This window comes from Pyrus communis, chromosome 13, assembly GCF_041283825.1.
Source record: "Pyrus communis isolate YQ-2024b chromosome 13, ASM4128382v1, whole genome shotgun sequence".
NCBI classification, from domain to species: Eukaryota; Viridiplantae; Streptophyta; class Magnoliopsida; order Rosales; family Rosaceae; genus Pyrus; species Pyrus communis.
This window is the reverse complement of record NC_142577.1, coordinates 13,448,277-13,464,291: the sequence shown is the minus strand read 5'-3', so window position 1 is coordinate 13,464,291 and position 16,015 is coordinate 13,448,277. Positions and strand designations below refer to the sequence as shown.

At 37.3% G+C, this 16,015-nt stretch overlaps 1 protein-coding gene and 1 pseudogene across 4 annotated transcripts; both read left to right on the top strand.

The window, feature by feature from the left end:
* The first annotated feature begins 271 nt into the window (after nt 1-271).
* On the top strand, nt 272-1,194 carry LOC148691800 (uncharacterized; annotated as a pseudogene).
* A 2,597-nt stretch (nt 1,195-3,791) lies between these two features.
* EMB2191 (Cytidine/deoxycytidylate deaminase family protein) lies at nt 3,792-16,014 on the top strand. 4 transcript variants are annotated; one of them, XR_015955092.1, is made up of 9 exons: nt 3,792-4,093; nt 4,401-4,466; nt 12,659-12,696; nt 13,104-13,170; nt 14,061-14,220; nt 14,323-14,419; nt 15,122-15,362; nt 15,454-15,539; nt 15,692-16,014. XR_015955092.1 is itself a non-coding variant. In XM_068477369.2 (9 exons), exons 2-8 carry the CDS (start codon nt 4,401-4,403, stop codon nt 15,495-15,497), a joined length of 576 nt encoding a protein of 191 aa, XP_068333470.2. In that variant the 5' UTR covers nt 3,897-4,093; the 3' UTR covers nt 15,498-15,539; nt 15,692-16,014. The 4 variants fall into 4 exon arrangements, 3 of the variants coding, with proteins under 3 accessions (XP_068333470.2, XP_068333471.2, XP_088539269.1); XM_068477369.2 differs by having other exon boundaries at nt 3,897-4,093; nt 15,122-15,225; XM_068477370.2 differs by having other exon boundaries at nt 3,897-4,093; nt 15,122-15,225; nt 15,454-15,497; nt 15,692-15,903.
* Nucleotide 16,015: the final 1 nt, after the last annotated feature.

The window sequence follows — 16,015 nt, the reverse complement described above, 5'->3', positions numbered from 1 at the left end:
TTTTTCTTTCTAAATATAATATTATGTGTGCCATTTTCTTGTTAGAATTTACAGTATTTGACTCAAATGCGTGGAGGAAATGTATAGAAAATGTTTAGCTGCTGGATACACATAGGCATACCCCAAATTCCATTTTGTTTTATCAGTTGAGCATTTCTTTGTCCACATTTACAGTCAGATGAACATTTCACTTGATTAAACATGGTGTGTTCATTTGTACTGAAAATAAACTAGATGTTTGTTTTCACTTTGATACTGGGCTGTAATTTTTGAGACAATTCCATAGTCGTCCTGATTTAGTTAGGTTATATACTTTCTCGCTTAATACTTTTATACCTATGCATTCCATTCCTTAATCTTGTGAGGATGACTACACAAGCATTTGAAGTGTGACACCTTTAAATCATGACTTAATTATAAAGCAGAAGCTGTGGAAATTGAAAATTATTGGTTTATTACATTCTGGTATGTGTTTTCTTCTTGAAAGTTTGAAACACTTGGGAAATGTTTAAGATATAGATATAGAACTCCATTAATGTTGTATGATTTATGTGGAGGCTACTTCTTGTTGTTGTAGCTGCTTCACCTTTGCGATGTATTCAGCCATTGCTTATTCTTTGTTCTATGGCGGAAAAGCGCACTGTTGTTCTCCAAGAAGCAACATCGCAGCTTCCCCCTAAGACCCCGTTTAAGGACGTCACTGTACCCGAGGATGCAGGTCTTCAGATCGTGATTGAGGTCCTGGATTAGAAGTTTGATCGTCGTCATGGCAATGTTGTTCAGTGTATGGGGAATACGAGGTTCGTGAGACTGGTGCCTCATCTTCTAGATCATCCGCATGAGAGGTTAATGCCCTGAATGAGGAAAGGACAACCCTAAAAGGTTAGCTTGCAGCCCAGGGCAAGTAGATGAGGGCCCAGGGCGAGCAGATGAGGGCCTAGGATGAGCAGATAAGGGCCCAGAACGAGAAGATGAGTATGATTGTACGGGTCTTAGAGATGTCCGGCCTTCAAATCCCGATGCCAGCACCTGATCTTACTCCACCTTCAACTTCCCAGCCACTTTGCCTATTCGATACCCAGTAGCATGATGTATTAAACTTAGAAGACTTGTAGTTTTTTCTTTTTTGTTTGGACATATTGTATGTACATTTTCATATATTTTATAATTAAATATTTTTTCTTGGTTTATTAATTATTGTTTAGAATTTACTTACAATATTTATTAAAAATTAAATTAAAAAAATTGTTGCAAAAAAAAAAGGGTTTGCGCGACGAAGAAGTGACCTACATTGTGCAAAGCAGTTTTGCGCGACGTAGGTCACTTCTTCGTCGCGCAAACCCTACTATAATTGCCTGGGCGCGACGGTTTGTGCATGACGAAGGTTCGTTGTGCTAATTTTTGTGCGACATTTTTTTGACTTTGCGCGATGTTTTCTTGTGAGCTCCGGTGATTTGATATGAGTTTTCGAGATATGTTTTCGGTGCTTATCTAGTGGGTTATCATACAACACATACACACAACACAGGTATGTAGATGTCTATGGTCATAGGATATAGTTGAGGATATTTATGACATACACCCAGCTTCACTGGCAAAACCAGTGTCAGACAGCTTCACTAGCCATGGCTAGTGTCAGTGTGTTATGTTATATTTCTTCTCTGGCGTAACCCATAGTCGTACAACTTCATCTTCGGGTGATGGGCAGGTTATGCCTTTGAGCAATTATGATACCCCTAGTTGAGTACATCATTGATAAGATTTACAGATGTTTTATGGATTTGCCTTTGGGCGACTATATTACCATTATTGAGCACTGGTTTATAGTACTTGTTTTACGAACATTTTCATAGCATGCTAGAGTTTTTCTGAAAACCTATTATGTAGTACTATATGTGTTTTCGAAACAGGGGGTTAGTATGTTAAAAAAGAAATCAATTTTCTTATTATTAGTATTATTATTATAAACTTTGGTCCATTCACCCTTTGTTTTGCGCCCCCTTTAGGAGTTAGAATCAAGGCATTTGATCCCGACGTCAGGGCACTTCCGCTTGGGTATTTTCGAGTTTTCTCTGTGTATGACCCATTCCTTGGTTCATACATTTTTATAATAATTCTTTCATACTATTCTTGATTAGTTGTATACTATGTATACGTTTCCGCTTTGACATATTTCTTTCTAATTACATATTTTATTTGTATGCATGTTTAAAATGGTTTTGTCACCCTCGAGTGTCGACCAGCATGTGCATGTCTTGGTATCTGGGCATATTGGGATCGAGACGTGTAAATCAAGAAAGCAACTTACATGGAACGAGTACACTACATTGTCATGTGGAAAGCAACAAGTAACTGGCAAGATATGCATTGCACCCATTATGTATAGGTTGCTCAACAAGTTGCTGTGTATTACAGTCTTCTCACATGAGACGACTATCTTTCTTTGTTGGACTATCGAAATAATTAGGCTTAAGTTGATTACTCATGAAAAAAAAGTTAATGTTTTTTCAATGAAAATATTTAAAATTGGAAATTGAAACCAGAACGCTACTTTCTTGTTTGTTCGTTTGTGGGTGCCTCCATTTTCTAAGGAATTCGCAAAAGATGCAGTGCAGCAGTGTTGCTATTGGTGTCGGTGCAACATTTTCTAACGATTCTCAAATTTAGCATTCAAACTGTACCCATAAAAACTCGAGATTTGAGTAACTGCTGCTAATAAGTTTATCTTCAATCATGACTCATACTTAATAACTTGTTCCAACATTCCTTTAAATTTGCTATATATATGTGTGTGCGTGTGTGTGTACATATATATTTGTAGTGACTACGCATTCAATGTAGGCTTATAATATTTGTAGTAGTTGCTCTCCACAGCAACTTGGATATCTATATATGCTTATAATATTTGTAGTAACTACAACTATATATGTGTGTATATATATTTAATTTGTATGTATATATATATATATATATATATAGTTGTAGTTGCTACGCGTTCAATTGCAAATAAAACGAGAAAACTAAACTGCTATTTATTTTGTCAGAAGAATGACTACTGATATAAGTTGCCAAGGGGACGCAAATGTTAGCAGTTACGCTGAAATAGTCTTGTTGGTGTTGTGGTGAGAATCCAGATATTGCCCACCCTTTTGATCGAGAAATCGCAACAAGAGCAGAAATATTGGCTTAACCTTTTCGATTGTTTGGAGTGAGTGACTTAATTTGTGTCAAATATAACAACTACTTGTTTGTTTAATTATGTAAGTTTGGTTGAGGTTTTGATGGTATTGGATATGGGACAAGTAACACATAATGGAGCTATTTTCGTTGAAATTTACTTGGGTGGTTCTCTATATTGTGGGTTTGGTTTTCATATGCTTATAATCTTTGTTTTGGAAAATTGGATCTCGAATATTGGCATTCTAACTATTTGTATACACTTCTCGAATACTGTAGTTATTTTAGTCTTATATCTCTCTTTTAATGTTGAAAGCAATCTCAAGTTGGAATCTTGTTTATTTACCAAAAGCGATCAAAGGCCGAGATTAAACGAAATTTAGTCTAAAACATCGATGTTTGATTTATGGTAAAAGCACATGTTCCCTGTGTTGTTTTGACAAAAATTCTCTCCAATTCCAAATCCCTAAGGTCACTTTTTTATCCTTTCACTTAAAAGAAAAAGAGGAAAATCTCAAACATGAACGGATTTTTCAATTTTTTAAAATTTTTTGCTCTCTCCTAATTTCAATCTCGTCGACTTTTCAATTGAAAAATCCACTACGCTGATTTTTAATGGACTAAATCACCATGGAAAGATCTGTCCCATTACGACGTCGTCGTTCCCGTAAAACAAGTAAAAAATAAAATTAAAAATCAATTTTGTGACCGCATGATCTGAGGGAACGTTCTAGATTAAATGATCCGGACGGATCCGGAGAGACAGATCCGTTTTAATAGGAAAGAAGGAAACGCCCTCAAATTATTTGGCGCGATACCGCGGGAATGTAATTAAGCCAATATTTCCGTCTATTATTAGTTTTTCCACATCAACAGCAAGCAACACACTCGCACTCCAGTCCTCCATATCCACCTGGTACTCTTCTTTCCTAAATTGCTCTCGCAATTTTATTTTATTTTTTATTTAATTTCTTACGATTTCCCCTTGAATTTGTGATTGATTGTTGGAGATTTTGTTGAAATTACGATTGCCATAATTTGGGATTCAATTTTTGTTTGTTTGTTGAAATTAGGGCTAGCGTAATTGGGGATTTTTCTGGGTGTTGGCGTGTTTGAGCATGCACCCAACCTCGTTATGGGGAAAAAAATGGACAGACTTTACATTTGTGTGTTCGATTTATGTAATTACAGTATTTCTGTAATCTTTTAATTGCTTTCAACAGATGGCATTTCTTGAAGAAGAGTACCCTGACAACAACCTTAAATTTATGCGTCTTGCTATAGAACAGGTAATGCTGCGGCTTCACATTAGCAGGCTGTAACCTTTGGTTGTTGGATAGTAATCGGCCGACTAAATTACAATAGCTACTGTTAACATCTTAAACTGGGGAGGTTTATAAACTGTGGGATGTGATTTGGTTTCAATTTTCAAGGAACTTGTGTTTTTACATTTCTGAGACAGCATCACTTCAAACTCTGCATTTCCTTTTTTATTCTCTGATGTTTTTGTTTACCTTACACTGCCGGTTTCAATCTTGGATAAATGAGGAGGGGCAAGGCGTCAAGTAGTCGATGGTCAGTACTCCGTTTTCATGTCGAATCCCAATGAGAACGGATCCTAAATGAAATTGTTGAAGTTAGGTCGTCACTCGGACGTGACGAGCTGTGTGGCCCTGGCACAATGATGAGTGAGCAAAGATCGCAGTATCTCTATCGGTGCCCGAATATAGTGTCAAATGAGTAAGAATGTTATAGAAACTTTCTTTTTGAACAATTCGACTCAAAGTTGTTTGGAATCATCCGATGACATCAATTTTGCCCCAGACAGGTAAAAGAAGTATTTTGACCTTACTGGACAAGTGAGGTCAAAGAATCTAGGACATTAGGGTAGGGTGCAAGAGAGTAAAATGCGTTTAGGAACGTGGAATATAGGAACCTTAATGAGAAAATCTATTGAAATAGTTTATGGTGAGGAGAAAGATAAGTATTATGTGCCTCCAGGAAACTAAGTGGTTTGGTCTTAAGGCAAAAGAACTCAAAGATTGAAGTTTTAAGTTTCGGTATTCGGGCACAAACAAATCCAGAAACGGTATAAGACTCGAACAAGAGATGTTGTAGATGTTAAGAGGGTCTGGGGTAGAATTATAGCAATCAAGAACTCATCAATGTGATTAGTGCGTATGCTATTTTATTTTTCCAACCCATGATGAGTTGTCCCGAGTCTATTAGGAATTATAGTTGTAGAAGGTTAAATTGTTTATCGAATTGAAGCTGTTTTCCCAATTGAAGTTGTTAATCCAATTTAAATTGTTTACCCAATTGAAGTTGTTTTCCCATTTGGAGTTGGTTTCTCAATTGGAGAATGATTCATAACTAAATTCCAATTAGGATTAGTAATCCTTATTGAAGAAGACATTTATTATGTCTATTGCACTAGTTTTGAATTGGAGCAAAACAATAAATTGTACACCACTCAATGACATAAGAGTTAGAGAATATTGTAAGGAAAAAGTGTGTGCGAGAGAAAAGAAAAGAGATAAAAAGTGTATTTCTAGTTCTTGTTCTTTCTGTTTTTTTGTTAAGTCTTTATCCTAGAGGCTTGACAAGATTATTCGTCTTACTCATTTATATATTGAAATATTGTTATTGTTGCTGCCCCATGGACGTAGGCACATACAGCCGAACCATGTTAATTCTTGGTGTTATTTATCTTGGTTATTTTATTTTCAACTTCTGAGTTTGTTCTGTTTTTTGCATTTTAAATGCGATATTCACAACACATGCACCTCAAGTTGGGTTGGATAGGAGTACGAAGAAGAAATTTTGGGAAGATCTTGGAAAATTGGTCTAAGGAATCTCCCAGACAGAGAAGGTACTCATAGGAGGAGATTTAAATGGACATGTGGACAAGGAGACAATCAACTACAATGGTTTCCATGGTGGCCATGGTTTTGGGGAGAGTAACAAGGAGGGGATGTCATTTTTTGCAATGGCATACGATCTCTTTCTAGCCAATACTTCCTTAAAAAAAGAGGAGCGCGTGATCACCTATAACAATGGGTCATCAAAAACACAAATAGATTTCTTTTTAATGAGGAAGGGGGAATGTGAGATAGAAGAAAGAACAAGGCCTTGAAGTGTCCAAGAACTAGATGGTGGAATCTAAAAGGAGAAAAACAAGTCACTTTCAAAGAGAAAGTACTTGCCGAAGGCGTTTAGGATACCGAGGGGAACGCTAGCCAATGTGGGATTCCATGGCTAGCTGTAGTCGGGGTATTAGGAGAGTCCAAGGTTTTGCTCCACATTAAAAGGAATCTTGGTGGTGGAAAGATGAGGTACATGAAAAAGTTAAGGTTAAGAAGGAATGTTGTAAAACCTTATACAAGGATAGAACCGATGAAAACTGTGAGAGGTATATAGTAGCGAAGAAGGCAAAGAAAGCCATGAGAGAAGTGAAGCTAATGGCTTTTGACAATATGGACAAGTGTTTGGATACCAACGAAAGAAAGTTGAATATCTATAAATTGGTGAGAGCAAGGAAAAGGAGGGCAAAAGAGACTTGAACTAAGATGCATCAAGGATGAAAAAGGAAATATTTTAGCTACGGAGAGAGTGGTTAAAGACAGATGGAGAGATTCTTTTCAATGAAGGACACAAAAGGAGTACTTCTTTGGGTGAGTTGAGTTACTCGGAAGAGTGTAGAAATTACTCATGTCGTCGAATTAGGAACCAGGAAGTGGTTGTAGCTTTAAAAAAGATGAAACATAAAAAAGCAGTAGGTCCCGACTAATCAAAATGTGGAAGGTCTGGGGAGAAACGGGAATAACATGGTTCACAAACTTTTTCAACAAGATTTTGAAAACGAAGATGCTAAATGAGTGGTAAATAAGCACTTTGTTACCTATCTACAAAAATAGAGGTGACATACAAATTTGTATGAATTATAGGAGTATTAAGTTAATGAGTCATATAATATAGCTTTGGAAGAGAGTTATTGAGTATAGACTGAGGCAAGGCCTCAGACAACCAATTTGGGTACATGCCAGGGTGCTTAACTATGGAGGCAATCTATCTCTTATAGAGATCGTGTTAGGATTTGGTTCATCTTCTGTTAAAGTCCTATTTTATTTAGGATTGTATTAAGAAAGCTAAAGGTGCACATATTCTTGTCCTACAGATTAAGTAGGCAACAATGTCATAAGTTCAAGAAAGAGAAACAAGTGATGGAGAAGGTATAGAAATAGAAAACTTCCTCTATAAGTTTTCATTTGTATTGACTGAATAATCAATTACGCATGTGTGGATATATATAGCCTTTTGGCTATTTACATTAATACCCTTTAATTGCCTTAACTAATCGCTTAACTACCTTAACTATCACAACTATTAATAGACTAATTACATTTAGTTTTAACAAACTATTTCACAGTAATTGAAATGGATGACTTGTCATTCTCCCTAATACACCCCCTCTAAAAGGGGAATCAGAGTTGATTCCAATTGGAAGCTTGGAACACAAGTAAGCAACTTGCTTTTAGACAGAGACTTGGTGTGAAGGTCAACCAATTGATCTTCACTGCAAACAAACTGCACTTCAATGAGATTTGCCAGGACCAATTCTCGAATGTAGTGATTGTCAATCTCAACATGCTTAGTTCGAGCATGAAAGATAAGATTAGATGCTAACGAAGATCACGAAGGATTTTGCACACCCAAGTGATTTCTGCAGCAGTGTGAGCTAAGGAACGATATTCAGCTTTTGTAGATGAACGTGCAACAATGCTTTGGTTCTTGGCACTCTCAAAGGTGTAGCCGGTCTGTATGTTGAGAGATGAACATAGCCCTTTGTGAACCATAAACCATGCGAAATAGAACCTTTAAGGAATCTGAGAACTTGTTTGGCTACCTGAAGATGTTGTTCCCTTGGAGCATGTATAAATTGGCATATCTGGTTAACAACAAATGCAAGGTCCGGCCGAGTCCAAGTAAGATATTATAATCCACCAACTATAGAATGATATTCAGTGGGATTTGACAAGAGTGGCCCACTGTGATCTAGTTTCTTGGAACCAAGAGGTGTGCAGCAAGGTTTTGCACCTTCCATATTGGTTTTCTTGAGAAGATCAAGCAAGTACTTGGTTTGATGAAGGAAAATCCTTTTGGATGACCTGTGCACTTCTAAGCCCAAGAAATAGTGTAAAGGAACAAGATCTTTCACTGGAAATCGAGCACTAAGTTGTTGAATAAATTATTGACATAGTTGAGAGTTAGGGCCAGTAACAAGGATATCATCAACATAAACAAGAACAATAACCAATTGAGGACCATTGAGAACAAACAAAGAAGCATCAGATGAAGATTGTTTGAACCTAAGTTGTTGAAGAACTTGAAACAGTTTATCAAACCAAGCCTGAGGAGCTTGTTTGAGACCATACAGAGATTTCCTTAATTTGCAAACATAATTGGGAGAAAGAGGATCAATAAACCCTGGAGGTTGTTGCATGTAAACGTCCTCTTTTAAATCTCCATGAAGGAAAGCAATGTTGATGTCTAATTGATTTAAAAACCAATTATATTGAATAGCAAGTGTAAAAAGGATCCAAATTGTGACCAGTTTAGCAACTGGACTGAAGGTTTCTTGAAAATCAACACCTTCTTATTGATGAAAGCCCTTTGTCACAAGGCGGGCTTTGTACCTATCAATAGTGCCATTTGGCTTTTTCTTGACTCGAAACACCCATTTACATCCAACTACATTTTGGGAAGGATGTGATGGAACAAGAGATCAAGTTCCTGTGGACAGTAAAGCATTATATTCATCTTGCATTGCAGCTCTCCAGTGAGCATGCTTTGATGCTTGTAAGTACTTGGAACAAATTCAAGATCAACTGGAAGTGGATGTTTTGTTGCCGCATAAACCCTAGGTTTGTAGATCCTAGCCTAAAATCTTGTAATCATAGGATGTGTATTGCCAAAAATGGGGGGATGACCTGTCTGAATTGTTGGCAAGATTGAAGATTCTGAAGGAGGGATTGAACTTGCAAAAGTATCCATTGAGATGGTTCCAGTTGAAGATGAATTATGAGTAGCATGAACAGGTGCATAATGACTTTGTGTTGAAGATGTACCACTAGTGGGAGAATGATGAGGATGTGTTAAAATGAAGATCAAGTGATGAAGAAAACACTGGAGTTGATTGCAGCAGTCAATTGCCTTATGACTAGTGGAACCACAAATCTGGCAAGGAACTTTGAAGTTGAAAGAACCTTGATTGGTGCGAGAGCTTTGATAGTTTTGATTGCCACGATTGTTGGTGAAGGTACCACGATTATGAAAATTGCGATTGCCTCAACTGGAGAAGGAATTACCCCGAGTTGACTTGCCACGATTTGAGTTGTACCAAGATGCAGAGTGAAGAGGTTGATTTTGAGCAGCAAAGATAAGTGGAGTAGGAAGTAGAGGGGGCTCAGATTGCACCGAGAAAGCCTGAAATGGTTCAGTTGCCAAGGATGAGTTGACATTCTTTCTTCGGGCTATAGAGAGTTCCTTAGTGAGTAAGAGACCATGGAGTTCATCAAGAGATGTAGAAGCCAAGCATAGCATAATGGAGTCAATGAATGACTCAAACTCATCAGGCAATCCATGGTGTGGCAGCAATTAGGTCACAATCGGACATTGAGGCACTAGCGGCTTGCAAGGAATCTGCAATTTCCTTGATTTGTTGAAGATACTCAGAGATTGAAAGAGATCATTTCTGAATTGATTGAAGTCGTGATTGCAACTGATGAATGTGAGCCTCTGAAATTCCTCCAAAACGGTGTTTGAGCTTCACCCAGAGCTTGCGAGAGGACGAAACCCCAACCGTGAACGGAATGATTTCTTTAGAGAGTAGAATTTAACCAGATGAAAAGATCTTTTTCATCAGTCCTCAAAGGCAGGGTTCAGCGATCAATCAGGCAAGAATGGCGGTGGACAGACTTCAGTTCCATCAATGATGCCAAGAAGCTTGTAGCACCTGAAAATTGGGGTAAACAACGCACGCCATGGCAGATAGTTGGATTTTTCAGTTTAATTGGCACCATACTGCCAATGTTGTGAATTGTAAGAGATGTGTATGAGTTCAGAGGACTCGGATTGGAAGAAGAATTAGGGTTTTGAACCGAAAAAGACACGATCGGAGAAGATGATCCAGGTGGTGGTGAATCAAATTGAGTAGCCATAACTTGCAGAAAACATGATGCAAGAAAGATTGAAAACGAAGAATTGAAGAATCGATCGATTTGACGAGCGGAAGGTTGGATCGAAGCTGTGAAGCAGAAAGGTGAGATACTATATAGAAATAGAAAACTTCCTTTGTAAGTTTTCAGTTGTATTGACTGAATAATCAATTACACATGTGTGGATATATATAGCCTTTTGGCTATTTACATGAATACCCTTTAACTGCTAATCACTTAACTACCTTAACTAATCACAACTATTAACAAACTTTGTTAAAACTAAATGTAATTAGTTTGTTAATAGCTGTGATTAGTTAAGGTAGTTAAGTGATTAGTTAAGGCAGTTAAAGGGTATTCATGTAAATAGTCAAATTGCTATATATATATATACACACACACACACACACACACACACATACACACACACACACACACACACACATATATATATCCACACATGTGTAATTGATTATTCAGTCAATACAATTGAAAACTTACAGAGGAAGTTTTCTGCTTCTATAGAAGGTGCCCTATGCTAATGCAGTGGGCTGCCTAATGTATGCAATCGTATGCACACGGCTAGCATCCCAACCTAGCTCAATCAATCGACGTCGTTTCCAAGTACATGGCAAATCTAGGAAAGCAACTTGGGATGCAGTCAAGTGGATTCTGTTACCCGAAGGCGACAAGGGATTATGTTGAGAAGTAAAAAGAAAAATCAAGGGGTGTTGGGATATGTTGATGTTGACTATGCAGGGGACTTTGACAAGATAAGGTCAACTTCAAATTATGTCTTTACATGCACAGGAAAACCAATCAGTTGGAGGGCACTACTACAACCAATTACAGCTTTGTCGACCACAAAAGCAAAGTTCATTGCTCTGGCCAAAACGAAGCAATTAGGTGTAGTGGCTTGGTAAGCCAAATGAGAATCACTCAGGAGTACGTAAAGCTGAAATGTGACAGTCAAAGTGTCATTCACTTGACAAAGAATCAGGTTTTCCATGGAAGATCAAAGCACATTGGACTAAGGTATCACAAAATCCGGGATTGGATGGAGTCCAAGGAGATTTGGGTTGAAAAGGTTCACATGGATGACAGTGATGCAGACTACCTTACAAAGATAGTGTTGGCCAAGAAATTCGAGCATTTCTTGAACTTGATCAAACTCATTGATTGATTAAGGTTCAACCTCCTCACTTGAGTTGCAATGAGGCGAGAAGAAGTTTGCCAAGGTGAAGATACTGTAAGTTGTCTAGAACTGCTTCAAGAAGGTTTGAAGATACTCTGGGGTGCAACCGTGATGACTTGGTTTGACTCACCAAGGTGGAGATTGTTAGGATTTGGTTTGTCTTTTGTTAAAGTTGTATTTTGTTTAGGCTTGTAGTAGGAAAGCTAAAGGTGCATAGATTCTTGTCCTCCAAGGATTATGAAAGAACTAAGTTTTCTTGGACTAGGAATCTTAGAAGCCAAATTAGAATAGAAAAGAAAGTGTACTTTCCTATCCCATACAGAATAGGAAACCTAATCAGAAAATATGATGTAAACTACACCCTATACTTATAAATGGAGGTGTGGAAAAGGCTGAAAGCTAGTGAGAGAAAACAGAGAGACAACCGAGAGGAGAGAGATTAGTTATATGGTTTGCAAAAGTCCTTATATTCTATTATTAATAAAAAAAAGTTGTGGTTTCTCTACTCATAGAAATCACAACTAGACGTAGGCAAAAGTTATGCCGAACCAGTATAATTCTTGTGTTTCTAGTTATTCTCTGATTTTGCTACGTTTAGTCTAGTGCCGGAAACATCAAAGAGCAAGATCCAGAGGGGAGTTGACATTCTAACAGATCGAGGGAATGATATAGAAATATGCAAAAGGATTTGTTCGGTTAAGGTGTGTAATGAGACTAACAGATCGTGTCTCATTACTCCGGTTAGAAAATGCGATTATGAGACAGAGGAAAAAGGGTAGAGAAAGACCTAGGGACTTGGACAAAGATTTTAAGAAAGACATGGAGTATTCGGAGCTAGTGGAAGATTTGGGGCAAAACCGAGCGCAGTGGCATTCTAGGGCTGTTCTGGTTCCAATCATCTAACAGAAATTTGTGTTTCAGGCCATCAGATGATGGAAACTTTATGCATCATGTGAATTCAATGCTGTGCATGCCACTCTATTTTTTTTAATGGTTATTTTTGGGTGATTAAATTTGCTATGCTTTACGGTATATAACTTCCATATTTGGTCCTGCTTTCGTTTTGCAGGCAAATGAAGCTTTGGACAGCCTTGAAGTTCCTGTCGGGTAAGTTTTCGGTTAATTGCATAAACTGTGTTTGCCACACTTGTACGAGTCTTTATACTGCTGAGCTTTATACTCACCCGTTTTGGCCATTTGATCACATAACTGCTGGAAATAGGTTAGTTTACCTTGTTATATACGCGTAGCTTGAAAATTATTCTCTTCTGAATTTTGAAAGCAGCCCTGTTGCTCATTTAGGGCAAGAATGTAGGGGTAACACAACTTTTCACTTCATTAAGCTTCCCAAGCCGAATTAAAAAATTTATAGTATATACCCATCTTATCTTTTTATTCTTCTGATCACCTTCTTGAAGTTTGATGTGACATGCGCTCAATTGCTTCTTGTGTTAAAAAGCAAGGGTCTACTTTGTATTAATGCACTTTTCTAATCTATAAATTTGATTGAATAGCTGTGTGATTGTTGAAGATGGGAATGTCATAGCCTCGGGAAGAAATCGAACTAATGAGACACGAAATGTAAGTTTACCATTGGTTCTGATGTTGAAGAAATAATTGTTCCTGTTTATCTGGATATTTGTTTCTGAGCCTTCTTTTCATTTAGCGAAAATCCCAATACCTTGTCATGTCTCTGGTTTGCCCATAAAAATAATTTTCACATTTCAATTGCTTATTCTCTTAAGTTTTGTTTGGGGAAGGGACTTCAAAATTCCAAGGCATATAGGCAAAATAAAGAAGAAATGGATCACAAAAAGTTAGATAGGAGGAACTAGAAACTGCACCACATGTGCATAACAAAGGCACGTAAGAAGAATTTGTAAAATGACTCCTTTCAAGTAGTCATTTGCAAATCCCTCTCGCATGCCTTTTCCTTTTGTAATGCTCAAATGGTGCATTGTAATCCTCCCATTTAACTTTTTGTGATTCATTTCTTCATCACTATGTCTAAATCCCTTGAATTTGAAAGTTGCTCACCCAAACGTACCCTTAAAGACAGTTTTCCTTGGAACCACAAGGAAAGAGTGGGACCCATTTAATGCATTAACTCAAATATCTTGAGGATTGTTCATTGTTTGTGTACATATGCTTGCATCTTTAATGCCTTACCGATTTCAATGAGGGTGGGTGGGTGTTCAGTTCGATCTTGGTACTTTACTGTTCTTATATTTTTCCTGCCTTCTACTTTGACTCAAAAGTACAGTTCTATGATTAAATTCTTGGATCAAATGTTTCAAAATATACTGACTGTATATTGCATTCTTTGGAGTCTTGCTTACAATTATAGCGATATATCTGTTTGGCACTTGCTTGCTTTCTTTAATGTTCATGAGAACTCTGTTTCCTATGTAAGCCTTTTGAACTTGGAACTTATGAGTTTCTAATCTAACATGCTTGCCATAAAAATGCAGGCTACAAGGCATGCAGAGATGGAAGCCATTGATACTCTTCTTGAGCAGTGGAGAGAACAGAGGCTTTCAAAGTCACAAGTTGCCGAAAAGTTTTCAAAATGTGTACTCTATGTGACATGTGAGCCATGCATAATGTGTGCGGCGGCTTTATCATTTATTGGTATGCTCCTTTTCTTATAATCTGCAAATAAATGTTGACACTTTTTTATCTTCGTTTTGTCACTTGGATTAATGTATAGGTGACTCTTCCTCCCATGTTTAGGAATAAGGGAAGTATTTTATGGTTGTGCCAATGACAAATTTGGTGGGTGTGGATCAATATTGTCGTTGCACTCAAGTAGCTCTGAGCCACAAACGAGGTTCATTTCTGAACCCACATCACAATCAAGATTTGATTGAGTTTCTGTAGTGTCTTCCCTAATCATTGCTTTTTCTCTGGGTGATCTTTAACAAATTGTTTGCTTGTTTTGGTGTACCTTTCCGGGAGACAGTTTCTGAATAACATAATGCCAGGGAACCACATAAGTATCTATATATGGTAACCTGCTGTGAACGACAGACACACCACAAAATTCATAGATATATGCACATAATTGCCATCAACAATTTAATATCACAAAACATGAAATCTCTCACTAAAGATGGGGTGTTGAGGACATCTGATGAAATCTTTTCGTCATTGAGATTGTGCTGATTCTTATTGGAGGAATGTGCTGATGAGAAGAGTTCAGGCATATGTATATCTTGAATCCTTGATTTCTGGATGTTATCTGAGGGCTCAAGCCTTAAAATTGGTCTTAACGTTGATTGTTTCGCACAGGTTTAGTGGGTTCTTAATAAGTTAATCAATACATTCAGCCAAAAAGAAAACTACTTAGACAGTACAAACAATCCTAACATACAGAAACCATGTTGCCTATTTATTGACTTGGCTGTAAGAGGTAAGCTGGAAGTGTTTTTTGGTGATTCCTTAGCTGTAGCTAATGCTGAAGACTCTGGAATTCTCCGATTTTCTAGCCGACATTATTGTCTCTCAGTCTCACTTTCTGTTTGTTGTATAGTGGTGGAGGTCCAGAGGGGAAAGGATTCAAATGCACTGGAGGGATAATGGCAACAGAAGCAGTCTCACTTTTTCGCAGTTTTTATGAGCAGGGAAACCCTAATGGTATCTAGTTCATGTTTAATTTATATTTTTCTGGAAGCTAATCGTTACTTTTACATTTTATAGTTTGTCAACTCCTGCTCATTGGAGGATTTCAATACGTAGCACAAATTTTTGTCAGATTCACTGCCTTTGTTCATGTTCGTTACTTAGAATATTTCATCATTTGGTTAAAGTATTTGAGATTTTTCTTCATGTCTTTAATTTGCTGTATTGTTTGGTTTCTTTTAGCTCCAAAGCCTCATAGGCCTCTTGCTCAACAAGCAACGCAATGAGCACGTAGAGATTCAGTAGTTTCTCACCTCATTTATTAAATGGTACCGTCGAGTCTTTTCGAGTTCATTTTCTCTTTTAATTTGATTGTTTTCTTGCTCGCTTTGCAGTTTCTGTTATGTTAACGTTCTGTTTGTACCCTTTTTTGTCCTCTTTTTTTCACTGTTTAATGTAACAGTCGTTAATTTGATTTCAGAGGTTAAAAATCAAGTGCAAGACCAAAGCAAGACCTTCCTAAGGTTTGCAACAGCCCACAATTGGATTTTGCGGACTTCGGAAAGGGAAACGGATGAAAACTTTGGGAAAACTACATGAAATATGGATCTCTTCGATATTTTCTACTATCACTACAATTATATAATTTATAAAATTTTGGAATAAGCTTAGTAGAACTGTAGAATTTGAGAATTGGCTATTGTGGTTTGTGTTTTTCCTTCCATGTCATTCTAACTTATGGGTGTAGGCTTTCCAGAAGAACGATTGTTCTTCTGAAATATGACATGTTAGGTTGTCTGACAAT